Genomic DNA, 26,930 nt, shown 5'->3' with positions numbered 1-26,930 from the left:
TGAAATAAGCCTTGTTTGCTGAATTTGGTGGTGGAGAGAAAAAGACTACAGTTGGGCTGTTAGGTCCTGAAACAGTGTACTCTGTGCCTTTCTTTGGTTTATAATGTAACTCCCGATGTTCATCTTTTTGCTACTTAGGCTGATTTTGCCATTGAAGCGCTTGCTAAAGCCACTTATGAACGTATGTTCCGATGGCTGGTTATGCGGATCAACAAAGCATTGGATAAGACCAAGCGACAGGGTGCATCCTTCATTGGAATCCTTGACATTGCTGGCTTTGAGATTTTTGAGGTAAGGAGATGTCAGGTCCTTGCACTCAGTACAGTTTAATATGGAGCAAAGACCGCTGAAGGAAATAATTTTAAAACTGGAAAATAACATAGTTTTGGAAAGGATGTGTATTCCACAAAAAAAGCATAAAATCTCTTGAAGGATAAGTGCAGGAGAGGAAGAGCTGAAGGAAAGTTGAGGAAGAGATGAGAGAGAGGGCAAGTGGGAGCTCCTTCTACAGGTGACAGTGAACTGTTAGGTCAAACCTTTATCAGATTCTATGAAACAATTTTAGAATGTGACTTTGCATTATACTTAATCAGAAGCATCCACAGACTGCCATCAGAAAAGAAGTATTCTGCTGTTATCCCAGCCAGGCAGCTCCTGTCAACCTGTGTTATGCTGGATCTAGTTCATGTGCAATTGCACCATTTATTCATGAAATGGAAAACTAGGGCACAGAAAAGTTGAATTTTTTTTTCTACTTTTTTTTTGTTGTTGTTTGTTTGTTTGTTTGTTTTGTTTTGTTTCCTTCCCCCTCTCTGATTGGTGTACCTTTGGTTTCATGGTTGGTGGATCTCATAAATAGGAGAAGAGCAGAAATAACATGGTTAGGAATTACTGAAATATGGAGAAAGTAGAACTGGACATTCTCTTTAGAAGCTACGTTATCTTTTGTGTGGTCTAACATAAAAATGCACTGTAGGTTATTTATCTTGTCCTTACTGTTTGAAGAATTTTAGAAATTTTGAAGAAATTTCTCTCACTTTCCTTGCTCTGATTTTATATATGAGGATTAAAAAGGGACTTTCCAGTCCATACGCTTTTAGGAATTTGTCTTCAGACTTCTGTTGCTTCCTTCTGTTGTCAGCTCTGTATTTGTGAGAAAACCAGAGTCTCTTCTGTTCCTGGGTTAAGCAGCTGCAGTAATTCTTCTGCTGTTTACAACTAAACATTCTTTTGCAAAGTCTGAGGAACAAAGTGTATGAACTTCCCTAGGGATTGCAGCAGTGATGCAGTGGCACGTGACAGTACAGGCAGTTCATAACCAAAGAGGTTATTGACAATGGACTGTCTGCCCCACACAGAACGCTGGCTTAAATTCCTCAACTACAGATACAATCTTTTGTGCTAAGAGAATAGTAGGTGTGTCTACAAAAGCAATTGTTCAAACATCTTTCTGCCTTTTTCTTCATTAGCTGAACTCCTTTGAGCAGTTGTGTATTAACTACACAAATGAAAAGTTGCAGCAGCTCTTTAACCACACCATGTTCATTCTGGAGCAAGAGGAGTACCAGAGGGAGGGCATTGAGTGGAATTTCATTGACTTTGGCCTGGATCTGCAGCCCTGCATTGACCTCATAGAGAAACCGGTAAGCTTGTTGTTCTACCATGGAGCAGCAAGAAATGGCTGCACTGATTTTGTCACTGAGGACATCACCTCTACCTGTAGACTGGAAACTGACCTTCTAGCTTTTGTGATTTTCTGCTGATACTGTGATGATTAGAAGCAGAAATGAACAGTTTCTTCTTTGTCTGAAAGTCTGTTACCAATAGAGCTGTTAGTATCAGTTCTGTAGGAAATACTGCATGAAAATAGATATAGTCAGCCACTTTTTCCTCTCACTAAATTGTCTTCATTTGTGTATATCTGCATAGTACTAGATGTATGTGTAGCTTACCATAAATAGTGTAAAGTTACTTAACTACAGCTGTGGTGAGAAGCTGTGAATCACTGTTGCTTTCATTCTGCTCTAATGAAACTTGAAAATTTATAAGTTTCCTAATAGATGTTAGAATAGTAAGAACTAGATTATAAAATTTTCTCCTATGGCATTCTGCATTTAGACACCTGGATATATTTAGAGAACGGTGTGATAATGTTTCTTTTATTAAGAAAGGGTTTTTTTCCCCAAAAAACAACCTAGACAAATGTCACAGAAAAGACTTTCTCATAAAAGTGGTCAGAATTTAGATGAGGATATTGAAGAATTATTAACAATTTCTATTATTAAGGAAGTAGTTAAACTGATACCACACAACAGGCGAATGTGATGCGGATCAGGCTTAGGAATCCTTTTTCTTTCTCCTCTAGCCATCTAAAGGTGTTAGTTATTGGTGTAGTCATGTATTTAATGATGTTGTGATGTTTCCCTTCTTTAAGGCTGGGCCTCCTGGTATACTGGCCCTGCTGGATGAAGAGTGCTGGTTCCCAAAAGCGACAGACAAAAGCTTTGTGGAAAAAGTTGTGCAAGAACAAGGCACCCACCCCAAATTTCAGAAGCCAAAACAGCTGAAAGACAAAGCTGACTTCTGTATCATACATTATGCTGGCAAGGTAAAGAATAGCTAAAATGTGAACACTGGAATGTCTACTGTATTTTGTAATGTATAACCACTGCTTCTTAGAAATGGCTACTCACCAAAATGGTTGCCTATGAGAAACCATTGGAAGATTCCATGAAATTGTTCCAGTGCCTAAGGGGATTTGCCTGCAAGTTTATATCTATCTATCTATTTATCTATCTATCTGTAATCTCAAACTTGAAATATATATCTATAGTTCAAGACACGTCAAACTGACAGCAATTTAAATTTGTTCTCTGTGATTTGGTGAGATTGGAGGTGCTTTTCAGAAACCTGCATCAAGGCTTCTTCAGCAAAAATGATAACGCAGTTGTTTTGTGTCACACTCTGGGTGGTGCAAACTAGCATTGCAAATCCATTCCCTTTACTGACAGAACAGAACATGCAGCTGTTTGTAAGGGTTTGAAATCCGTAGGTATGCTTACTTAGATGGCAAATCCAAGAATGGTGAGGTAATCTGTTGTTGATTGTGCAAACCTCAGCTACTTTTACTGACTGCACCAGATGTTGATGCATCTTAGGGTGCAGAAAATTGCCCTCCAATTTTCTTGATGTGTTTGTCTTCTCCAGGTGGATTATAAGGCGGATGAATGGCTGATGAAGAACATGGATCCGCTGAATGATAATATCGCTACTCTTCTCCACCAGTCGTCGGATAAGTTTGTGTCTGAGCTGTGGAAAGATGGTATGTAATTAACCTTAATTTAATTTGTTTTCTCTTGTTTTATGTAGAAGAGTTTGTTTGATCATCAAAAGTCTATGATGAACTGTGTTGCTTTTTTTTCCTCTGAAGACTAAGCCGCCAAGATGAGCATTGTCTGGAACATCCTTTGCTTAGATTATGGTATTGCATTAAAACTTTGCTATAACTCAAGAGAAAGGCTCACTTCCATCAACATACATTAAGCTTCCTCAATATATATTGCAATTATTTCTCAAAATCAAGAATGCCAGGATAAAATATGAATGTGCCATTACGTCCCGGCAGCTTGCATAGCTGCAGCACTCAAACTCAAGATCTGAGGTCAAACCTGTGTTTTCAGTCCTGCAACTAGTGTGCTCTTTCTGCAGTGTTGTTCAGTATTTTACTCTTATCTTCTCTGGGTTTATCTGCTTTTGAGTCTTACTGTTACTGTCACTTTCTGTGGTAGGTTTTCTTTGACGTCTCTGTCTGTTGCAGAGATGCAGAAGGTTCAGAGAGCCTATTTCTATCAACACTTTCCTATTCTTCATCTAGAACCAGGTGACTGAGAAACCCAGCTGTCGTGTCATGTGTGTAATGCATCCTAGAGCCATGCAAGAAATGCTTCCGTTAACTTCTCTTTGTCCCTTTGTCATACCTGCCTGTCTTTCTTGTTCATTTCCTCTGCTTTGTGCTAGTAGCTCCTCATGGATTTTAAAACGAAAGTAAAACTGACCTTACAAGTGAATACAAGAAAAATAGGAATATATTGAGGTGCTAAAAGTTGCTCTTGCAAGACTTGGATAGGAATAGCTAAAGGCAATTCCTTGACAACTGTTTGAATGTAGAGTTAGCAAGGCTGTATTTCTTGCAAGATTTGGAAGGAAGATTTTCAAGACTGCATATAAACTGAAATCCAGTTTAACATTAGTTTTAGAATTGGAATTTAACTTCAGCAGGTGATCATTTAAGAGAAAGTTAGTTTGGGAAGGGAACTTTTACTGGATCAAAAATGGCTGTCACCAAGTTGTGCCTCTCAAGGCCTTTGCTGTGTAATGCTCCTTTTGGACTTGAAATGTCAACTGACTACAGCTTATCAGTTTTCATTTATTGTTCTTTGCTGGATCTCCTGTTGCAATGACTGTCCTTTTTGCTATCTTGATGTAGATTGCAGGGCTCAAGATTTTTAAGAGGATTGTTAAAGCCACAATCTGGGACACACTTCTGTGGATTTCCCTGTGATGTCATCTAGTAACATAACCTTCTTTTCTTTCTGATAAGGCAACCTTGACCCTATTCTAACAACTGCTCTAAAAGTGAGCAGTTCTAAATTAATATTAGCTGTAAATCAGAGTATTCTTTCTTGTTTTTTCTTTTGTAGGAATGTCTCTTAGCAATTATGTGTTTTTTTTTTAATCAGAAGACAGTTGAACACAAGCTGTTGTGTTTTCTGAAGTGAGGATTGGGAGCCTGAGTGTAGGCATCAACCAACCAAGATAGTGAAAAGTAGCTTGAAGCACTTAATAGAAATGTACTGGGGGTATGGAAATTTATAGTGATACAGTTAGCTTTTGTTGGATGGGTGAATTTTTTTCTCTATGTAGAAAAGCAATGGGAAAAAGTAATGCTTTAGTTTCTTTTTGCCCCTGCTACTATCAGATTTAGCTGGCTTCTGTTAAGGAAAAAAAAAAAGGATCTATGGAGTCCATCCATCAAGGTGATGACTTTATTAGTGCTTGCATGTCACTGTGACATAGTGGAGAAACTGTTGGGGCAAGGAGTTCTGACTCTCTCCTAGTGGTATTGTTCATGTCTTTCATAGAATACTTGTACTCCAAAACCAGCTCAAACAGTGGTATCTTCAGGTTTGGTTTCTGTCATGCCTTTGACCATGTTTGTTCAGTTTACAAGTGAACGGCTTTTCTGATCACCAGTCCTGCCTGTAACGCGAGAGTGAAGCTGGGCTTTTTCTCTGTCTGTGGCCATTTCTGGATCAGAGTTAACTAATAGTTGACTCTGCTGGGCTAGCAGCTAGAACTTTTGGTTTGTTGTCTTACATTGTAAGCTAAGCAAGTAGAAGCATCCAAAACTCACTTCTGGATTGCTCTTCCAGAGCTGCCATCCAGGGCATCAGTAGAATATGTTTGGGAGTAAGTTTAACTCCATCACTCAAACTTCCTGTAGTGAGCTGATGCTTTCTTTTCCTTCCTGCTCCTATCCCTGCACAACTTCTGTACAGGAGTCAACATCTGTGTAGAGATGAAGCAAAAAGGATTCTGCAGCTCCTCTCATTGATCCTGTTCTACCCAGATGTTCTTTGTATGTTCCAGTGCTTCCTTTGTTTGTGGCCGAATTTTAACACTCTTTCTTGTGCTCTCTCTAGTTGACCGTATTGTTGGGCTGGATCAGGTAGCTGGTATGTCAGATACAGCATTGCCAGGGGCCTTTAAAACCAGGAAGGGTATGTTCCGAACAGTGGGGCAGCTCTATAAAGAACAGCTGGCTAAACTGATGGCTACCCTGAGGAACACCAACCCCAACTTCGTCCGTTGCATTATCCCCAACCATGAGAAAAAGGTACAGTCAAAACAGCACAGCCCAGGCAGTCTTACCTGGGCTTCCTGGGGCATGTGGCTGGGTTGCTATCTTTTGTCAGGTTTTGCAAAAGATCTTGAAGAGGTCCTGTTTTCTCAGGGTATCTTTTGAAGGTTGTTCTAAATAACTGTATACTTACTAAAATTTTGGAGACTGATCTTTGCAGTTCTTCATAAAGTGGCATAAAAGCTTTCAGTTGTTTCTAACTGGAAAAGAGAGAACTGAGTGCTTTACAAAAAAAGAGAGAGAGGCAAGGGGGTAAGCCCCTTTTGTAAAAGCTTTGTGGTATTTATAAAATATACATTTTCCTCACTAGGCTGGAAAACTAGATCCCCACTTGGTCCTCGACCAGCTTCGCTGTAATGGAGTGCTGGAGGGAATCCGTATTTGTCGTCAAGGTTTCCCCAACAGAGTTGTATTCCAGGAATTCAGACAAAGGTGAGCCCTAGAAAAGAATCCAAAGCAGTCTTTGCCTTGGCAAAGTTTAGACATAAGTACAAAAATTGAAGTATTTTATTGCAACTAGATCACCAATTTTTCAAAGGCAGCACATCTGTGTCTTGGTATTCCCTGGCACTAAGCCTTCCAAAAGCATCTTTGACTTCTCTAGTAAGGATGTAGTTAAGGTGAGGTGTAGAGGACTCCATCCAAGACTGCTGCTTCATACTCTGTTGAATAGAGAGAGAATTCATAGAATTTTTTTCCCTAAACTGCCAAACTCATAATGGCATAGGAATGCATACTGATTTATTTTGTTTGTTGTTGTTTTAAAATATACTTGTGTAACTGGTCTGATGCTTTCTCGTTTTCAGATACGAAATCTTAACTCCAAATGCAATTCCCAAAGGATTTATGGACGGAAAGCAGGCTTGCGTGCTGATGGTAAGACATCCCAGAAACTCTACTTGAATAGAATAAGCTTTAGGAGTGTGATTTAAAAGTTGGAGTTGTGAATGCTAAATATATCAGACCAAAATTCCAAAGTCAAATGTTTTGTCTGAGAGAGGGGTGCAAAAAGCCTTCTCTTGGCTTCATGGATGGAGGCTTTTGGCTAGCATGAGGTTCAGTGATCTTAGGCAAAGAGGATCTTTCTGTTTCCACAGGTGCATACACTTTAAGATGCCAGCAGTGTTCATAGAATCCAAATGCTTAGAAGCATTAATGTTATCTTTAGCACATTCTTAAAGTATGAGTTTCAATAAAATTTTTGTAATGGCCTGCTGTTGACAAATGCTTTCAGTGAAGGCTCCAATTAATTTCTGCAGAATTGCCTGCTTCAAAGGAAAAGCTTTGGCTCTAGCTTGATGATTAGGGGAGACTGAATTGAATTTGGCTGTAAGGGATTCCCTTTTTTTCTGTCTGAAGGGAGTATAGCTTATTATTCTTAACTATTATAAGCATTGACAGCAAATCCTTTGAAGGAAGGTTGGGTTGGGGTGTTTTTTTTTGACAGATTAGGGCTGAGAAAAGTGATTAGGAAGGATCAACAGATGTGTTTCCTCTAGGAAAGGAAGAGGACTCTAGGGACTAGACATGTTCCTCACAGCTTCCTTGTATTCTGGGTGCTTGATGTGATGTATAAAACAATGTTTTCTGTCATATTTTCTGTCTGTGCTTACCTCCATTTCATGCTGTGCTTGGTTGAGCTCAAACTCCTCTTAATTAGGACAGAGCAGGACTTTATTGGGAGTTAGCAACTTTGGTTGGCCTGAGCAGCTCATTGTAGGGAAGGGATGTCATACAGTCATGGGACACAAATATGTTTTGTGATGTTTCACATGAAGCAGCCTTTGCAGGACATGAATTCTTCTCTCTCTCATTTTAGATCAAAGCATTGGAGCTGGATTCCAACCTTTACAGAATTGGACAGAGTAAAGTGTTTTTCAGAGCTGGAGTCCTTGCTCATCTTGAAGAAGAGAGAGACCTGAAGATCACAGATGTCATTATTGGCTTCCAAGCATGCTGCAGAGGCTACCTGGCCAGAAAGTAAGTACCATAATTTTTCAAGTACATATTTCTCCTATTCATGTACAAGTTTATCTTCAATAAAAGGTAGCTAGAAATTATTTTTTGCCAGAAAGGTCATGATTTATTTTTTGTGTATAATTAACAGTTTGTGGTCTTTTAGGGCTTTTTCATCTCTGTAAGGCCAGACTTCTGGCACCTGCCGGAATCTCTGTGTGCTGCTATCCCAGAAACTACCTGAGCAATGAAGTCTATTCCTCTTTATAAGAGTACTATGCAGCAGACCAGGTTTTTGACAAAAGTGTTGCAAATTGCAAAGGTGAAAATGAAAAGGTCTTAATACAGTACTGATCCAGGAGGTGTAGAATTTCTCATAAGCTACTAGGCAGGGCTGTAAATGGTACAGTTGTAAAAACAAAAGTAGTACCTGTCAGTTTGGTGGGAAAACACACCTCTGTTCCAGATCTCCCTTTCTGGAAGTGAAAATAGTGAGGCTTTTCAGATTAGAAGACATTAGGGAAAAAAATTATTATATAGGAAATTGAACAAAGGAAAGAATAGCCACTCTTACCTGAGCAGAAAAAAACTTGAAAAGAGAGAAAGTTCACTGAAAACTTCGCTGTTTTTTTAGGAGAGAACCTTCTAAAGAAAAAACATAGAAGTATCTTGGAAAGGGCTTGGTGATGAGAATTGTGTGCTGCTGTGTGTTCCTTTGTCTGACTTCCCCTTACTTTGCAGAGCATTTGCCAAGCGCCAGCAGCAATTGACAGCTATGAAAGTGCTTCAGAGAAACTGTGCTGCCTATTTGAAACTGCGGAACTGGCAGTGGTGGAGGCTGTTCACCAAGGTAATATTTTTCCCTTTGCCATTTCGACAGTTTGGTTGCAATTTCAGCTTCTCAGGTTGAACCAGAGCACAAAAAGCACTCCCTCTGCAATTGGGCTGGCTTGAAACTGCACCTTGATTTATTTAGGCAGAGAATATCATAGTACATTTTGTAGCTATGCAATATGTCACATGCATATCTATGCATAAATCAGATACAAGGCCATATCCAAGTAATGTTGTGGAAAAGCAGAAGTCATCTTTTAATGTTTTATGCCTAAGAAGAGTAAGGGGATCACTTGCTTTGATGGTGTGGCACTTCACAGAGTCACTTGCCATGTGAGTAGTCAGTTTAGCTAGGCAAAAATTGTTATTATGGGGGTGGCTTGCCATCTCTTTGTCCAGGCTTGTAAGAGCAAAGGAAAAGCACTGAGGTCTGATCTTGCTGTAATACTTCTGGATATTTTACCTTTATGAAGACAATGAACACATGAAGAAATGGTCTCTTTTCTAAATCCATGGGATTTCTTGCTTTTTAGCCTTGAGCCTTTGCAGCTAAATGAGAGTTGAGAGCAGAGTTTAAACTTTTCTTCTTCCTATAAAATTACTTCTAAGGGGTTTTATGGGGTAGGCACAGAGATGGGTGTTGTTTGTCTTTTTATAGAATTATCAAGTAGTTTGGGTTGCAAGGGATCTTTAAACATCATCTAATCCAACCACCTTGCAATAACTAGGAACATCTTCAACTAGATCAGTTGGCTTAGAGCCCCATCCAACTTGACTATGAGTTTCCATGGATGGGGCATCCATCCACCACCTCTAAAAAAACCTGTTCCAGTGTTTCACCACCCTTGTTGTAAAAAATTCTTTCCTTATATGTCGTCTAAATCTACCCTCTGTTAGTTTAAAACTATTATTCCTTGTCCTATCACAACAGGCTTCCTAAAAAGTTTGGCCCCATCATTTTTAGAAACCCTGTTTAAGTACAGGAAGGTGCTATAAGGTCTCCCTGTAGCCTTCTCTTCTCCAGGCTGAAAAACTCCAACTCTCTCAGCCTGTCTTCATAGGAGAGGTGCTCCCTATGGTATTTTTTGTCACGCTCCTCTGTACCCACTCCAGCAGGCTGAGTACCCCAGACCTGGACACAGTCACTACTCCAGGTGGGATCTCACCAGATTAGAGGGGCAGAATCCACTCCCTTGACTTGCTGACCACACTGCTTTTGATGCAGCCCAGGACACAATTGGCTTTCTGGGCTGTAAGCACACGTTGCCAGCTCATGTCCAGTTTTTCATCTACCAGAAACGTCTATGTCCTTCTCCACAGGGATGTTCTCAATCCCTTCACCTCTCAGCCTATACTGATAACAGGGGATTACTGTGACCTAGGTGCAGGACCTTACACTTGGCCTCACTGAACCTCATGAGATTCCCCTGGGCCCACTTCTCAGGCTTGTCCAGGTCCCTCTGGTTGGCATCTGGTGCATCAGTGGAACCACTTAGCTTAGTGTTATTTGCGAATTTACTGAGGGTGCACTGGATCCCTTCGTCTGTGTCATTAACGAAGATATTAAATAACAGTGGTCCCAGTAAGGATTCCTGAGGGAACCACTTGTCACCAGTCTCCATCTGGACATTGAGCTGGTGACTACTACCCTCTGGATTCAACCACACAGCCTGTTCCTGATCCACCAAGCACTCCACCCATCAAATCCATATCTCTTCAATTTAGAGAGAAGGATGTTCTGGGGGACTGTGTCAAAGGCCTTACAGAAGTCCATGTATATGACATTGGCTTGAATGTAAATTTCCCCCCTGTACTGCAACTTTTTTATTCTCTTCCTATTACTGCTTAACCCTTGAGGGTCTGGAAATTACTGAACCCTTTCCTTATGAATCCCATTCAAGGGGAATAGATGGACAGGCAGAAAGTGTGCTGTTGACAGAGTAGATGATATCTAGTCCTCTGATTCTCCTGATGTTCACAAAAAAGAACTTGTCAGTCCTTCAAATATGACACTTATGTAAAATGGTTTTTTATTCAATGCTTATGAAGTGCAAGAGCATTTCTTTATGTTTCCTTTGTTCCTTATATACATCTCATTCCCTTGGTTTCCCTTTCAGGTGAAGCCCCTTCTGCAAGTAAGCAGACAGGAAGAGGAGATGATGGCCAAGGAAGAAGAACTAATAAAGGTCAAGGAGAAGCAGATAGCTGCAGAAAATAGACTGACTGAGATGGAGACCTTCCAGGCTCAGGTGAGTTTGAAAATATGATGTGTAAAAGTTGTTCTCTCTATACTTGTCTAACTGCTTGAGAACACCTCTTTTGCTTTCTTGGTCTGATGGACAAGCTGCAGGATTGCAGCTTGCTGAAACATGGGACTTGGCTGCCATCTTGGTCAATTTGCTTTGCCCCTCTTCCCAGCTTAGTTCCTCCAGCAGGTCATTTTGTACAGTGACCCTTATTGCTCTTCTAGAGACATTATGTGAGGAAAAGTCTCCTTTGGCTATGTTTTGTAGCAAGCTGGTTGAATTCAGTCTCATCTTTAATGGAATCCTTTCTGTTTGGAACACAGAAGGTGGAAGCAGAATTGTTTTTCTGTAGGGCTGTTAATTATTCATTACTTTTGCAGGAGGAAATAGACAATATCCTTATTTCAAATGGATATGGTCTTGAGAAATTTGTGAAGGCTAACACGATATGGGGTTGCATCATGTGGTTTGTGAAGGAGAACCAACACTTAAAACTGTGATTTGATATTTAGCTTTTGATTAGGAGCAGGGGAGTGCTGCAGTGTTTAAAACTGTAGCCGTGGAACACAGGAGCAAATAACTTAACACAGATTGCTAAGTGCTTTGGTAAGTTGGAGCTTGTCTTATTTGTGGCTTTGCATCCAATGTAGCTAATGGCAGAGAAGATGCAGCTGCAGGAACAGTTGCAAGCAGAAACTGAACTCTGTGCTGAAGCTGAGGAGATAAGAGCCCGCCTGACAGCCAAGAAACAAGAACTGGAGGAGATATGTCATGACCTGGAAGCAAGGGTGGAGGAAGAGGAAGAACGGTGTCAACATCTTCAGGCTGAAAAGAAGAAAATGCAGCAGAACATCCAGGTAGTGCCTTAGGAATGCTATCTCTTGTCAGTAAAGAGGTTAGTAAAGGTCAGAGTGGTTCTTTTATCTCAACTTGGAGGGAAATGAAAGAGAGCAGGGGGAAAAAAAGGCATAGAAAAATCTATCATGGAAACAGCAATAGAATGCAGCGATTCTGGTGCTGAGCCTGAGGCGTTCAGTCAGTCATCTGGAACGAGCTGTTCCGTTCCTGAAGATGATGGGCACTTCTCAAATAATTAGAGGAATCTTTGCTTTGTTTTAGGAAAGGTAGTGTTCTTTGCAAAATATAGCATTGTCTATTCTGCTAGAAAACTTGTTGGTTAGGATGCAGTATGTTGCATTACATCATGACAGAGATGTCACTCTAGGAGCTACTAATAAAACCTTGAAGGAAGGGTGAAGAAACCTTCCATTTTAGTATTACCCCTGTGCTGTTACATGGGTAGGTGAGCAGCACTGACCAACACCTTGCTTTTCTGTGTGTGTTGTGAAGGAACTAGAGGAGCAGCTCGAAGAAGAGGAAAGTGCAAGGCAGAAGCTGCAGCTAGAAAAAGTGACCACAGAGGCCAAATTGAAGAAACTGGAAGAAGATGTGCTAGTTCTGGAAGATCAGAATCTCAAATTGGCTAAGGTAAGACTCCTGCAGCTTCTTCCACAAGCTAAAAATACAGAAGTATTTTTGGAGCCACCCTCCAAAGGCTGACCTTTCCCCTCTTACAGGGAATTTTATTAATTAATTCAGTGTTGTCTTTGAGAATTCTGACCTGAATTTTTGAAATTAACTGTCTGGTTGTATTCTTGACAGTCACTATTGTGTGATATTTAAGTAGCCTTGACTAAATAATGATCCATGAGCAAACATTTTCTGATACATTGTTATGCCAAGCAGTATCAAGTTATTTTATTAACAGACTTCCCTTTCAATTTTGAAAGGACCATCAAATACAAATCTTTAATTTAAATTCAAATTTATTTGAATTCTGTCTGTGATCCTGAAAGGATTTTTTTCTTTCTGAGTTTGTAGCAGGAGTAGGCACTCATGACATTGACATCTCTATGCACAGTCAGCTCTGGCAGAATATCCTGTAATTCCAGCTACTGCTTTGACACTGTTCTCTCAATTTTGCAGGAAAAGAAACTATTGGAAGACAGAATGTCTGAATTTACAACAAATCTGACAGAGGAAGAGGAGAAATCTAAGAGTTTAGCCAAACTCAAGAATAAGCATGAGGCCATGATCACAGACCTTGAAGGTGATTTTGGGTTTTTTTGGTTTGGGTTTTTTTTTTTTTTTTTTTTAAGATTAAAGGCAGATTCTGCAAAGACCTTGTCTAATTAGTTTTAGGTGTTGTTAAAATTTGTTGAACTTCAGTTTCATTTCTAGAGTTTTAGTTTTCCCCAGTTTCTGAGGGGTTAAAAATCAGTCCATAGTGTGTAAGCTATTGATTGATTTGATAGAGCTGTGCACTGGCCAGCTGAAGGTTATGTGCCTTGTCAGCTGAGCCCTTGATCTAAATAAAAATCCTCTCTAATGCAGCAGGCCAATGGAGAAGAGAGGCTGGTTCTCTTTCTTCTCCTGCTGTGGAAGTGTCTCCACTTTTCTACTTCCAGCAGCATCAGTCTGTCAGGGTTAGTGCTGTTTCTGATAGCCTGTTTGCACAAGTTCTTCAGAGTTCTGGGAGGCTCTTCATCTGGAGACTGCCCAGGTTAATACAGCAGGAGCCAGCCTCTTTAGCTTCAGTAAAGGGGGAGTAGACCTTGTGTTCAGCATCACTTGATGAGTGCTTATGCCTGTATGGTGAGAGACTGGCATTGTGCTGCCAATCTTACAGCGAAAAGGGGGAAGGAGGCTTGGCTGTAAGGTGAGGGGAAGGGAATTGCCCAGATGTGGTTTGAGAGCAAAATATGGGGGTAGTTGCATGTACAGGTCCTGACAGAACAATGCACTCCAGCTACAGTTTGGACAGTTGTATTATTAGGAAAGAAACTATTGCTTAAATAGATCTATTTTTCTCTGTTCCTACAATGTTCTTTGAGTATGTGTCATCTGTGTAACTAAACATGTCCCCATCTTCATCAGAACGCCTGCGACGCGAAGAAAAGCAGAGGCAGGAATTGGAAAAGACTCGTCGGAAGCTTGAAGGGGACTCCAGTGATCTGCATGACCAGATTGCTGAGCTGCAGGCTCAGATTGCAGAACTCAAAATGCAGCTGGCCAAGAAGGAAGAGGAGCTGCAGGCAGCCTTAGCTAGGTGAGAACCTGACCTGTGGGGTTCAGGGACCACCAGGTTGGGAAGTATTTCTTTTCTTGTGTCACTTGGAATAGGGACTAAATGCAGTCTGTGGATGTTGTATTTTAGCCTGTGCACTGTTAAAGATCCATGTCCTCAACATTAGAGTTCTCTGGCTGCTGCTCACTGCCACATTCTCCATACAGAACTAGACTATGAATGTAATGGGCACTGCATGCATTTCACTGGAGCAGTAATATTTCAGATGGGGTTAAAAAGTAGTGTCAACACACTGTCTCTCTGGTAGTTGCTGTATTCATCTATTCAGTTAAGTGTCCAATTTCCAATGTAAAATGGTGCTTTTTCTTCTGCTTTCTTCTGTTGTCAGTCTCTCTCTGTCCCCTTCTTTGAGGTAAGAAATTGTGCTCTCTCAAGTATTGGGAAATAGAGCTTAGAATTTGTAGATCATATATGAATCAAAGTCCGAATGTAATATTGTAGAGCTGACCCAAACCAGCTTTTTTTCTTGATTATTCTTGGTAAGACAGGTCGTTTTAATTTGTGTATGGTTTAAGTCTGGCTCTGACCAAAACCTTATGTTGAACACAGAGTGGAAGAAGAGGCAGCTCAGAAGAACATGGCCCTGAAAAAGATCAGGGAACTTGAATCCCAGATCACTGAGTTGCAGGAAGACCTGGAGTCAGAGAGAGCATCCAGGAATAAAGCTGAAAAACAGAAGCGGGATCTGGGAGAAGAGCTGGAAGCGTTGAAAACAGAGCTAGAAGACACACTAGATTCTACAGCTGCTCAGCAAGAGCTGAGGTAACTCCAACATGGAGCTGTGTTATCTTTATTTGGGTTTGGTTTTGACTGTTTTTAATAAATGCTGGTGCATTCAGTCTCTTACCACAGCAAGTCTTTGCCTTTGTCAGGGTAGGCTGGTTGGCAGCCTCGGCAGTGTGCAAGCTGTAGTCCAGACTGCATTACCTCACCTGATGTAAGAAAGTTGATTTGCTCCCTAACCAAAGTGTTAGTGGTACCCCGGAAACATTCATACTTTCAGGCTGAAAGTAATGCTGCCAGCTTGTGCTTAGGAAGGATGCAATGCTAAGTGCTGACTTTGAAAAGTGTATTTATAGCCTGTAGGGCTAAACAGACCATGGCACTTTCCTGCATTAGAGGTACTGTTGGTGGATATACACTTGTGCTTGATTCCTTCCTTGGCATCTAAGTGGAAGTTGTGAATTTTTCAGGTCAAAGAGAGAACAAGAAGTAACGGTTTTGAAGAAAACTCTTGAAGATGAGGCAAAGACTCATGAGGCTCAAATCCAAGAGATGAGGCAGAAGCATTCACAAGCTATTGAAGAGCTGGCAGAGCAGTTAGAACAAACCAAAAGGGTATGTGAAATGGAAAACACAAGACCAAAGCAGTGAACCTCCCTGAAATGAGAGCTGCAGCAGATCATGAAGTGTTCATGATACTAGGCCTCTGATACATGTATTCTTCCCTTGGTAGATCATTTTTTGCTATGAAGCATATATAAAGCTGTTTTAAATAGTTGCATTCATTCTTCTTTACACCATCAGGCATGTTATACTGCACAGCCAAGACATTCTTTCTACTGCTAGCACTTGTTGACTTGTACCACCTTTAATTAGGAAATCTGATGGTGCAAGACTTTCTTCTGTATTGTTGTCTTCTCTGAGTATTGGATTGTTTCCTATTTATCAGTAGCAGGCTGTTCAAATTGTTTTTTTCTGAATAAGCAGTCTACAAATTAGCTGCTAAACGTTGAACATTAGCTTGCTTGTTGGAAAAAACATGTACTCAGTGGAAGGATCCTGCCATATCTAAAATCTGAGGGGTTTTGCTGCTTTTTGTTTTCCTCTTCAGGTGAAAGCAAATCTTGAAAAAGCAAAACAAGCTCTGGAAAGTGAGAAGGTTGAACTGTCCAATGAGGTGAAGGCTCTTCTGCAGGGCAAAGGGGATGCTGAGCACAAGCGGAAAAAAGTCGATGCTCAGCTCCAGGAACTGCAGGTGAAATTCACAGAAGGTGAAAGAGTGAAGACTGAACTGGCTGAGAGGGTTAACAAACTGCAGGTGAGTGGCTTGGGTTTTCCTTAGCTTCAGCCCAGGGCTGGAGAGAAAAGATTGTAGGGTGGTACCTCCTTGTAACTATTTGACAAATCTTGTTCCTCCTGAGGATAAGGTTCCTACAAAAAGCAAATCCACAGTTTGCTTCCCAAGGACTATGCAAATTCCTTAACTCATTGCCAGAGCAGGATATTTGGATTGATGTCACTTACCTTGAGCAGCCCTGAGAAGGTGAAATAACCAGTTGCCATTTGAGTTTTGTAAGCCTGAAAGAGTCAGCGTGTCTGCACCCCTTCAGTGTGCAGTGGTTTGCACAGCACAGTTCTGTGAGTGTTCAGCTGCTTGGGGACCTAGAGTGGCACAGACACACTGGTGATCGTGCAACTCACCTGGAAGACAGTGTCTTGAAGCTTTGTAATGTAGTTGATGGTGTTGAGGAGTGGCTCAAGGGTGATGTGGAAACTTAGGGTTTCTCCTCCTTTCTTCAAAGGAACAACAAATCCCTTTGAGTCACATAAAATGTTGTCTTTGGCCTTCTCCTCTATGGAGAGTTGTCATTAAAAGTTGAGCATTGCAGTGTATGCACTATCTTTTGGAGTGTAAAAATGTAATTTTGAGACTCTAGATACAATCCTGAAGCAGTTAAAATAGAAGAGAGTTAGTTAAATATAAGCTTTTACAATTGCTTACCAGGCTGTCTAAAATCCCATATAGGCCTTAAAAAAACCCAAAACAACCAAAACCAGAAGGCTGTTGCAACAGAGGTGATCCCAAGTAAAGTTCTCTTTTCAACTTCTCATATTTAATTCCTGGGATTTTGGAAATTATGTATTCATTTCTTGAGAGATTATGTACACATGCCTTACTGTTGAGAGGTGCCTCAGTTTTCACTTTTGGGTCTCGTAGCTGCTCACCCGTTCCTGTCTTTGTTTTTGCTGATGCATTCAGTAACTGATACTCTGATGTCTCCTTCAGGTTGAGTTGGACAATGTCACAGGTCTTCTGAACCAATCTGACAGCAAATCAATCAAATTAGCAAAAGATTTCTCTGCTCTGGAATCACAGCTTCAGGATACACAGGTGAGAGCTTTGGAAACCAAGGCAACTGTGTGTGGTGCAGCCAGTGTCCATTACAAATTGTTAAAGTGAGAAATCACTCTGTACACCATTAAGTACTGGATATACAGCAATTCAAAGCTTTGAGTCTGGATTTTTTTTGCTTAGGGGTTATATTACATGGTATTAGGGGCATTTGTACAGAAACAAGCTGTTTATCTTCCTTCTCCTTCCTCAGTATGTGCAACATATGTGACTTTTCCCCATCTTGGATTTAGAAGTCCTCTTCTATCAGCTTTCTACCTGAGAGCTCTTTAGTGATAGACCTGACTGGAATGCTAGGTTCTTGTTTGAGATCTTCATAGTCAAGTATTTGACAGGGTTTTTTGTGTGTGCGTGTACGTGTGATTTCCAGTAAATTTGTCAAGCAGAAATTTTTTTTTAATTCTCAGTGGATATTGGGGAAGTGATAGATTCAAATAATTTGGTATTTTTTCAGGAAATAAATCATCCTTAGACTTTGGGATTGAAGCAGCCATTTACAGTTAGTAGAGTGTGACACTTTCGGTAAAGCATGGAGTACTAAGCAGGTTGGAAGGGAAAGGAGGAGCATCAAACTTCAGATACTAAGTGACCTCGAACAGTCCTTGATGTTCTGTCTACTTACTACTCTTTTTTAAAAAACAGACTCAAAGATAGGGCACAATATAAAAATTCTGCACTAGTTTAAAGATTCATTCAGCTCAAGCACTGGCAGCATAAGTCAGTCAATGTTGTTGTGCCCTAAGCTGGTAAATGACCACTGCTGTACACTTCTGATAATACCAGTGTTGGTTTTGACCATGCTAGAGCACTTTGGCCTGTTGTCTGTTCCTTTGGTACTGGAATATGAGAAAGACACATAGCAGAGTACAATTTTGCTATTGTTGGGAAAGGTTTTAATACTTTGTGTGCTACTTGGAGGACTTGAGAAAGGACTGTGGAAAGGTTTGTGTGGTAATGAGTATACTTTAATGATTTGACTGTAGGAGAGAATAAGACCCTTCTGAATATTTTATTTCTATACTATATCACTGGAAGACAATTATTTAAATTCTGCCTTTGGTTGGTTGTCTTATCTGTGAATTAAGTTGCATACTTAAACTCAACTTAAGAAGTACTCATTCTGGAGAGAGTGGATGAGGATTGTGAGCCTTTAAAGCCAAGGAGTGGTGCTGAATTCCACTGGTGTGTTTGCTTTATAGGAGCTGCTGCAGGAGGAGACTCGCCTAAAACTGAGTCTCAGCACTAAGCTGAAGCAAATGGAGGATGAGAAGAATGCTTTCAAGGAGCAGCTGGAAGAAGAAGAGGAGGCAAAGAGAAACCTGGAGAAACAGATCTCTATTCTTCAGCAACAGGTACAGAATCCCATAAACCAGTGATTTTTGAGAAGAAGCAAAAGTGTCTTGAGGGAAGTAAAATCTAAATGCAGACTTGGCTTCTAATAACACGACCTTTCCTGGGAAAGGGTGATCCTGCTGATTTGGGTGAAAGAAGAAATGAGGAGATCTCTGATGATAATCATATGAATTGGTTGTAGATTTCTCTCCAGAAACTCCTTTGGGCATTCAATCATACAGTATTATGTGAGGGGGTAGTAGTACCTTCAGAAATGAGCAGACTTATATCCTAAACTTCTGGTGACAGTAAACTGCACATAATGTTACTCGTGGCGTGGCTTCATGAACAATCTTTGTCCTTTAGGCAATAGATGCAAAGAAGAAGATGGATGATGGTCTGGGCTGCCTTGAGTCAGCAGAGGAAGCCAGGAAGAAGCTGCAGAAGGACTTGGAGGGCTTGAGCCAGCGTTATGACGAGAAGATAGCTGCATATGACAAGTTGGAAAAAACAAAGACCCGCCTGCAGCAAGAGCTGGATGACCTCGCTGTGGACTTGGATCATCAGCGGCAGATCGTTTCCAACCTAGAGAAGAAGCAGAAGAAGTTTGATCAGGTATGGCTTCAGTCACTGGGTATTCAGTAGGTGGATCTTATTGACAGGTCTTCTTTATAAATATTAAAGCAATACGGCTTGGAGAATGCTTATTTATTTCTGAACTAAGGCAGAGTACGTAGAGTGGAGAAACAAGCTTTAATAGAAGTAAATCAATTCTGTTCTATGCATAGGAAGCTTAGTAACGTTCCTTTTCCCAAAGGGATAACATTTATATCAAAACCAAGATTGAGTTTGAAACATTGTTTGCAGATCATCTCCAAGAGAAAGTTGGAAATAATAGGTTGGAGGCCTAGGGAATCAGGAGTTGTTTACTTGGGGTCATCACAGTTGTTAAAAATGGGGTCCATGTCTCATTCTGTGAAGCTGCATTTTCTTGATTCCTTCTATCTGTAGAAGAAGACTATTAAGAAGGCTCTGATGAAAAGATGCATGTTTACCTTGCTAGAAAATTATCAGTAATTTCTCAGAATACTGATGCTGTGCTCTTGTAGCTGTTGGCAGAGGAGAAGACCATCTCTGCCAAGTATGCAGAAGAACGGGACCGTGCTGAGGCAGAAGCCCGTGAGAAGGAGACTAAGGCCCTCTCCTTGGCCAGAGCCCTGGAGGAAGCCATAGAGCAGAAGGCTGAGCTGGAGCGAGTCAATAAGCAGTTCCGCGCAGAGATGGAAGATCTGATGAGTTCAAAGGATGATGTTGGGAAAAGTGTAAGTATGAAGCTAAATTTATTTGGGCAGAAAATGTCACACAGGTGATACTGTTACTTTAACACTGTAAAAAGCTTATTCTCGTGGTAACACAGAGGGATGTTGTAGAGAATACCGGATACATTGTGAGTTTGTGAGTGTTATGTTTGTATTACATTAATAAGGGGGAAAAATGGGTTGGAAGAGCCTGGAAATGGCCCAAATGAGGTACTGACAAACTGAAAATTAACTGGTATCCTTGTGCAGATATCCCTATGCTGTGATCCTGATAAGTAAAATACAGTGATTAGCCAGGCAGTGGAAGACATTAAGCCCAATATTTCAAGACAAAAAACCTTATGTGTATGGAAGGAAAAGAACAAAATCAGAGACCAAGAAGTATTTTCTTCAATTCTTTCAGAACCGGAGGTGTCTGGCTCTGATAAGTCTGCAGTAAATCAGGACTGGGCTGACAGATGCTTTTCTCTTTCTCCCCACCACCACATATACATGACCAGAACTAACAGTAATTGTGATTCAGACTGGCAGCTCGCATCTGCCCTAATACAAGGGACAGATGCAGTGTTCTGGTATTCTGTGTGATGTGGGTGGCTGTTCTTAGTCTTTTTTGCTGTTAGGGTAGATTAAATTGTCTGCACTCTTTGAGGAAACCTCATGTGTGGTACTGTGCTGTAGGTCCATGAGCTGGAGAAAGCTAAGAGAGCCCTGGAGCAGCAGGTGGAGGAGATGAAGACACAGCTGGAAGAGCTGGAGGATGAACTGCAGGCCACAGAGGATGCCAAACTGCGGCTAGAAGTGAACCAACAGGCTATGAAGGCACAGTTTGACCGGGACCTCCAGGGACGTGATGAACAGAATGAAGAGAAGAAGAAACAGCTGATCAGACAGGTAAGAATTGCTCTGTAAATCCTGAAAGTGTTCTGTACATAAAAGCACTTGTGTCCAAAGATGATTAGACAGACAGTGCCAATCCAGAGTGTTGTTAATGGTAACACTCCAGGCAGCACTGCAAAGCTGTGAGAGACTTTCTCCCTTGTGTGTGTGATTGTTGAAACAGCCTTTGTCTATCAAAGGAACCCGTGAGGCTTTATTAGTGAGGAATGTTAGCCCCATCCCCCTGCCAGGAAGAATGAAGACAAGTCACATGCTTGCACTTATGTAGCGTTTGAAAGGGGGATGTGAAAAGTGGGTGTTGGGAAATGAAGGAGCTGAAATGCTGATGCCTGTGTTTCTTCTCACAGGTTCGGGAGATGGAGGCGGAATTGGAAGATGAACGAAAACAGCGATCCATGGCTGTGGCTGCCAGGAAGAAGTTAGAGCTGGACCTGAAGGACTTGGAAAGCCATATAGACACTGCTAACAAGAATCGTGAAGAAGCCATCAAGCAGCTCCGCAAACTGCAGGTGAGACACTGCAACGGCTTTAACTGTCAGCGTAGAGCATTTACCTGGGGAACCAGGATACAGGATTTCACCTCACGAGAACCATGCATCAGTGTCACAAGAGCAGCAGAACCTTGTAGCAATTTACCACAAAATATTTATTGGCATTTCAAACATCCTTCTAATCCCAATCTGCCTGTTTTAACTCCCTGGGAGACAAGCTGTAGGCAAAGTCCGCTCTAGTGCTTGCCTTAGGTCAGTGTTTTTGGAAAGGATTACAGAGCTGCAAAGCTAGAAGACTATAAATAACATTTAGAACCTGCCCCAAGACAGTTCTGTTGTGCTTTTTGTAATTTCTGCAGGCAGTTGTTGATCTGTTGTTAGAACCCTAAATCCTCCCTAAAATGGCCATTCCATTGCTTTGCTAGAAAGCTTCCTGTACCCTCCCTTCCTCTCTCCCTTTATCTGAGAAAACTTTTTTCCCTGCAAATAAGCAGTCCTGTTTGCTTCCATTTATATTTATCCTTGTTACCTGTGAAAAGTGAAAAGTATGATTCCTTTTGTTTTTACAGCAGCCTTTTTGGTGGCTGAAGAGCAATGAATCCGTATTTCCGTTTTCCATCCATGTTTCCCATAAGACAAATAAACCCAAGTTGTTAATGTGAATGCTCTAAAATTCATCCATTTCTATTCTCCCTTTTCAGGCACAAATGAAGGATTACATGCGGGAACTGGAGGACACACGTACTTCCAGAGAAGAGATCCTGGCACAGGCCAAAGAAAATGAGAAGAAGCTGAAGAGCATGGAGGCAGAGATGATCCAGTTGCAGGAGGTAATGGAATATGCATGCAAGTCAAGGGTTGGTTTGTTTTCTTTGGCCAAGAAGTATATGTAGCGGTCTAAGCTTGTGTTTTATTTCCTTTCTTCTGTGCTTTTTGCTCTGCTCAAATATGAGGTCCACTTCAAAATGCAGAATTTGGCCCTTTCCTGACAGCTGTGGTAGGAGTGTGCAAAGCAAAGGAAGCTGTGGGGTGGAGAAGGGACAGACTGTGTCATATAATTAACTTTGGATCTTGCTAGAGACCATACCAGCCATTACCAGTAACTACTTTTTCCTATGCTGCATTAATTGGTAGCTTCCTATTGGATCACTGACCGTCTCGTTTCCATTCCAGGAACTTGCAGCTGCTGAGCGTGCCAAGCGCCAGGCCCAGCAAGAAAGGGATGAGCTGGCTGATGAGATTGCCAACAACAGCGGTAAAGGGTGAGTAATGTTCCCCATTTAAAGGAGGAGGAGCTGCTTTGAGAAAATACTTTGCAGGCTGTTATTTTTGTGTAGACTGCAGCACACACTCTATCCCCTCTGCTCTGGAAAGACTGAGCTTATTTTGTATATAAGTGGTGAATTTTCCCCAAGGCATTGATGCCATCAGTGCTGCTTTAATGCTTTCATGATTCTGTGTCCTACAGAGCACTGGCCATGGAGGAGAAGAGACGCTTGGAGGCACGGATAGCTCAGCTGGAGGAGGAGTTAGAAGAAGAACAGGGCAACACAGAGATAATCAATGACCGGCTCAAGAAGGCAAATCTTCAGGTACCTGTTCAGGCTGCACCATGCCAGTAGGGGTTCTCCAGTCTGCGTAAATTGTCAAACCACACTCTGAGTAATGCCAGCTGCTGCTTTTTGTACAGTACAGGCCCTCAGAAGTCCAGAGGTGTGAGCAAGATGAAACTGCTGAATACCATGATACAGAAAATAGCAGCCAAAACTGATGTTAACTCACTGGTTTTGATAATTTTAAATCATTAGGTATCTGGAATAATCTCCCAAGTTTATTTAAAAAGAAAAACAACAAACCAACCAACCAAACCCCACCCAAAAAACCCCTCCCAGTCCCTTTTTTCTCTACTAAGGGGTATTGAGAAAGAGGATCCATTGCGTGTTGCTCCAGCTTGACATGCTGAACAATGCTACAATGTGTTTGGAAAATTACTTTTCTGCCAGTTCTATGCTATTTCAAATGGACTAACCATATGAAATTTGTTAGGCTGCTATAGAAACCATGATCTTAATCTGCCTGTTCTCTGCCATATTTTGTCTGCCCAACTTTGAGAGTCAAGCACGTTGTTTTCTTAGTGCTCCAAAGCCAAGGAGGCTGATGGTTTTCCAAGTGGCTCATTTGCTCTGATAGAGGAGAGCCAGAGCCCTGGCTTGGAAGTAGACCGAGCTCTTGCCCTTTCACTGTTGCAAGTCAGTATTTTTAAGCTGCTTCTTTGTAGTGGAAGTAGACAGACAGCAAATAAATGATAAATTAGTAAAGCACATGTATTGGATCCACTTGCTTCAGGATTTTTGTAATTCAAAGACTGAAGTGTGAGACCATGGTCTTCACTCCAGAGAGCAGTGTACGTGATTGGCAAGTTTAGTTAGCCCTAAGAGGAGGTTGATAAACCTGTTATTCAAGGAATTATTTTGAAAATCTGGGTAAACTAAGATACTTTGAGAAGTGCCCTGCCTGCAGACAGCTCCCTCTGCATCAGTTATTCCAAGTATTCAGCTCACCCTGAGGGTTCTTTTTCTTTGCAAGTCTGAGAAATAAATCAGCCTTTCAGGCTGGAGCACTGGCTGTGCTGAGTCCTTTACCTCTCTCTGCAGATCGATCAGATGAACGCCGACCTGAACGCCGAGCGCAGCAACGCGCAGAAGAACGAGAATGCTCGCCAGCAGATGGAGCGCCAGAACAAGGAGCTCAAGCTGAAACTGCAGGAGATGGAGAGTGCCGTGAAGTCCAAGTACAAGGCTACCATCACAGCCTTGGAAGCAAAGATAGCACAGCTGGAAGAGCAGTTGGACATGGAGACAAAGTATGTTCTAGTAGAAACTCTGTTTTACAAGCTTCTGCCCACTCTGGAATTTTAGGCTCTTTTGGAAAAATTTTGATTTGTCTGAGTGAGAGCTTCATCCTAGGTATACTGGGTAATACAGGAATAAGATCTTGGCAAACCTTCCTTGTTTTTCACAGTAGAGACTTAGAGCTTGTTCTGGACTTAACCACTCCTAAAACTGCAGCTGTGATACACTTGCTGCCCCTCTGTAGCTTCAGGAAGGCTCATATCTGTGTGACATCAGTGTCTTTTGGTCATTTCTGAGAAACATTGCTTCCCATCCCTTTTTTTCCTGAATTAAGGAAGGTTTTGCTATCTTCTTGTTTCTAACTTGTCAAAGTCAGGTCATTTGTTGGGGGCAATGGGCGGCGTTGTCTGAGCATCCCTGTGTTTGTGTGTAGGGAGCGCCAGGCTGCCAGCAAGCAAGTGCGCCGTGCCGAGAAGAAGCTGAAAGATATCTTGCTGCAGGTGGATGATGAGAGGCGTAATGCTGAGCAATTCAAAGATCAGGTGGGTATAGTGACCTGCAGCATGGGGGAAGGATTTCCCCGCTATGACTGAGGCATTGTCTGCGTGTAACAGAGGTCTAGCATTAACCATCCTATGGATTTCTCTTCTTTTCTGTCACTGTAATAATTGCAAGATGAGACAGATGAAAATGTAATGCTTTTAAGGAAAAGACCTCTCAAGTCCTAGGCAGCTCCCTTCAGAAAGGGAAGAAAAGGCTTTGGAAACTCTGCTTTTTGCTGCTTTAACTACTGTGCTGTAACTCTGGAGAAACATTGATTTCTTATTTTTTTTTTCTCTGTACGCACTCAGGCGGACAAGGCAAACATGCGCTTGAAGCAGCTGAAACGCCAGCTTGAGGAAGCAGAAGAGGAGGCCCAGCGAGCCAATGCATCCCGTAGGAAGCTCCAGCGTGAGCTGGAGGACGCCACCGAAACAGCCGATGCAATGAATAGAGAAGTCAGCTCCCTGAAGAGCAAACTCAGGTAAGGCAGAGCATTTTGGGCCATTCCTTGGCAGCCAGTCCAGCGAAGTCTTGCTGCAGCTGCTCCCGGTGGCAGCTGCCCACAGCAAACAGCATGGGAGGTGCTTCCTTACCTCTATCCAGAGGCTGCCCTGTGTGGTGAGTTCAGTGAACCCTTGTGTTGCTGACATGCTGTCTGTCCTTCCCCAGGCGCGGGGACCTGCCATTTGTCGTGACTCGTCGTATTGTCAGGAAGGGTGCGGGAGAGTGCTCCGATGAGGAAGTGGACGGCAAGGCAGATGCTGGTGAAGCCAAAGCTACTGAATAAGTCCTCCCATTTGACCCAGGTTACACGTGAGGGAGTGACCCATTCAATCCCCCTCCCCTCTTCCATTGGACTTTCGGCAAACCCTCTCCTAAATTGGCTGGGGATCTGCAGAGCAAGCCCAGATTTGTGTATCTGGAGCCATCAGGCATCTGTGTTCCTAGTTTTCTCCTCTTTCCAGTTTCTAATCCTCTTTGTATTTAATGCCAAAGAGTCAGGGTTCTGAAATCTGACCAGCAGTTTGGCTACTACAAAGGCCTGTAGAACTGTCTGTGCCATGTCTGCTGGTACATCCTTACACAGTTTGGAGGGAGTGGGCTTAGGGAAAGATTATTTTTGCTGTAAATCTCCTTTTGTCTTCAATTCTAGCTGCAGGGAAGCTCCTTCCTGTATTTTTTCCCCTCCCTCTTTGTTTGCTTTCGGCAATCATGTTCAGTGACCTCAGACTTCTGCCTCTTTTAATCTGCCCACCCACATGGTTTGGGAGCAGTTTCAGGAAAAACGGTGTGCTTTGGCCATGGCAATTTGCCCTTTCTACTTTCATGTGTTTCCAGGGAGGGGTGAAGAGGGAAGCTCCTCTCAGGACCAGTTACCTGGAGGACTTGCCAAAGTTGTCTTTTCTTCTTTTTTTTTTTCTTTTTTTTTTTTTTCTTTGTTTTTTTCCTTTGTTTTTTTTTTCTTTTTATTTTTTCGTCATTTTTCCCTCTTCTTATTTTTCCTGTCTGGACAGATCTCTAAAGTGCAATGATGTCCTGTTAGTGTCTCTGCCTCTGAGCGGTTCCATCTGAGTGTGGACCAGTAGTCAATGACAGGCTGGGGAAGCAGAACAATGTCCTTGTGCTTGTCCGAGAATCTCTGGGGGACCAAATATATTTAATGGTAATAGACAGAATCTAGAGGAATTTAATAGGGTAGTGGGCAGAGGGTGGGGATAAGGGGAGGGAAATTCCTCTTATTGACATGTCCAAGCCTCTTGCACCTGCTCTGTAACCAGGGGTTGGGATTAGTTATTGTGCACCATTGACTAAGAGTATATTAAAAACCCTTTAATCTGCACAGATATATGTAAGGCCTTTGTATCTCTTGTAATAAGTAATTAAGAAAAAAAATAAAGGTCTTTATCACTGCCTTTCTCTTGGGACCATGGTTATATATAGATAGTCTTTACTTTTCTACACCGTACACTGGTTGCTGGATTTACCTGTATTCTTAACCATATTGTATATGCTGCATTTAGACCTACTTATGAGCAAAGTAAAAATAATTAAATATGAAGCACCATACTGTATGCCTGAAGCTCTCTAATGCGGGAGCCTCGTGTCCCAATTGCTGTCACAGAAGAATTTAAATTTTTTTTATATAATAAAAGTGCCTTAGCATGTGCCTCAGCTGTGTGTCACCACTACAGTCAGTAATGGTTTACTGGTGCTCCACTGATGTTACCAATAAAGATTATCCATGTGCTGCAGTCA

General features: G+C 41.7%; 1 protein-coding gene across 1 annotated transcript in view; it reads left to right on the top strand.

The window, feature by feature from the left end:
• Positions 1–26,930, top strand: part of MYH9 (myosin heavy chain 9) — a 72,085-nt gene extending 45,155 nt beyond the window's left edge. Inside the window, exons 12-41 of the mRNA XM_064654962.1 lie at positions 139–291; positions 1,470–1,643; positions 2,435–2,608; positions 3,208–3,322; positions 5,703–5,896; positions 6,231–6,352; positions 6,727–6,796; positions 7,740–7,900; positions 8,618–8,726; positions 10,828–10,959; positions 11,607–11,813; positions 12,307–12,444; positions 12,943–13,066; positions 13,894–14,065; positions 14,654–14,866; positions 15,298–15,442; positions 15,939–16,145; positions 17,115–17,219; positions 18,440–18,592; positions 18,939–19,187; positions 19,682–19,894; positions 20,570–20,782; positions 21,136–21,297; positions 21,981–22,109; positions 22,453–22,541; positions 22,748–22,871; positions 23,934–24,142; positions 24,565–24,673; positions 24,983–25,155; positions 25,344–26,930. Coding sequence (XP_064511032.1) covers positions 139–291; positions 1,470–1,643; positions 2,435–2,608; positions 3,208–3,322; positions 5,703–5,896; positions 6,231–6,352; positions 6,727–6,796; positions 7,740–7,900; positions 8,618–8,726; positions 10,828–10,959; positions 11,607–11,813; positions 12,307–12,444; positions 12,943–13,066; positions 13,894–14,065; positions 14,654–14,866; positions 15,298–15,442; positions 15,939–16,145; positions 17,115–17,219; positions 18,440–18,592; positions 18,939–19,187; positions 19,682–19,894; positions 20,570–20,782; positions 21,136–21,297; positions 21,981–22,109; positions 22,453–22,541; positions 22,748–22,871; positions 23,934–24,142; positions 24,565–24,673; positions 24,983–25,155; positions 25,344–25,461 — 4,656 coding nt within the window. The 3' untranslated portion in view covers positions 25,462–26,930. The remainder of the gene's footprint in view (positions 1–138; positions 292–1,469; positions 1,644–2,434; positions 2,609–3,207; positions 3,323–5,702; positions 5,897–6,230; positions 6,353–6,726; positions 6,797–7,739; positions 7,901–8,617; positions 8,727–10,827; positions 10,960–11,606; positions 11,814–12,306; positions 12,445–12,942; positions 13,067–13,893; positions 14,066–14,653; positions 14,867–15,297; positions 15,443–15,938; positions 16,146–17,114; positions 17,220–18,439; positions 18,593–18,938; positions 19,188–19,681; positions 19,895–20,569; positions 20,783–21,135; positions 21,298–21,980; positions 22,110–22,452; positions 22,542–22,747; positions 22,872–23,933; positions 24,143–24,564; positions 24,674–24,982; positions 25,156–25,343) is intronic.

The sequence above is a fragment of the Pseudopipra pipra genome, chromosome 5, assembly GCF_036250125.1.
Source record: "Pseudopipra pipra isolate bDixPip1 chromosome 5, bDixPip1.hap1, whole genome shotgun sequence".
Classification (NCBI taxonomy): Eukaryota; Metazoa; Chordata; class Aves; order Passeriformes; family Pipridae; genus Pseudopipra; species Pseudopipra pipra.
This window is presented reverse-complemented; position numbering and strand designations above follow the sequence as displayed.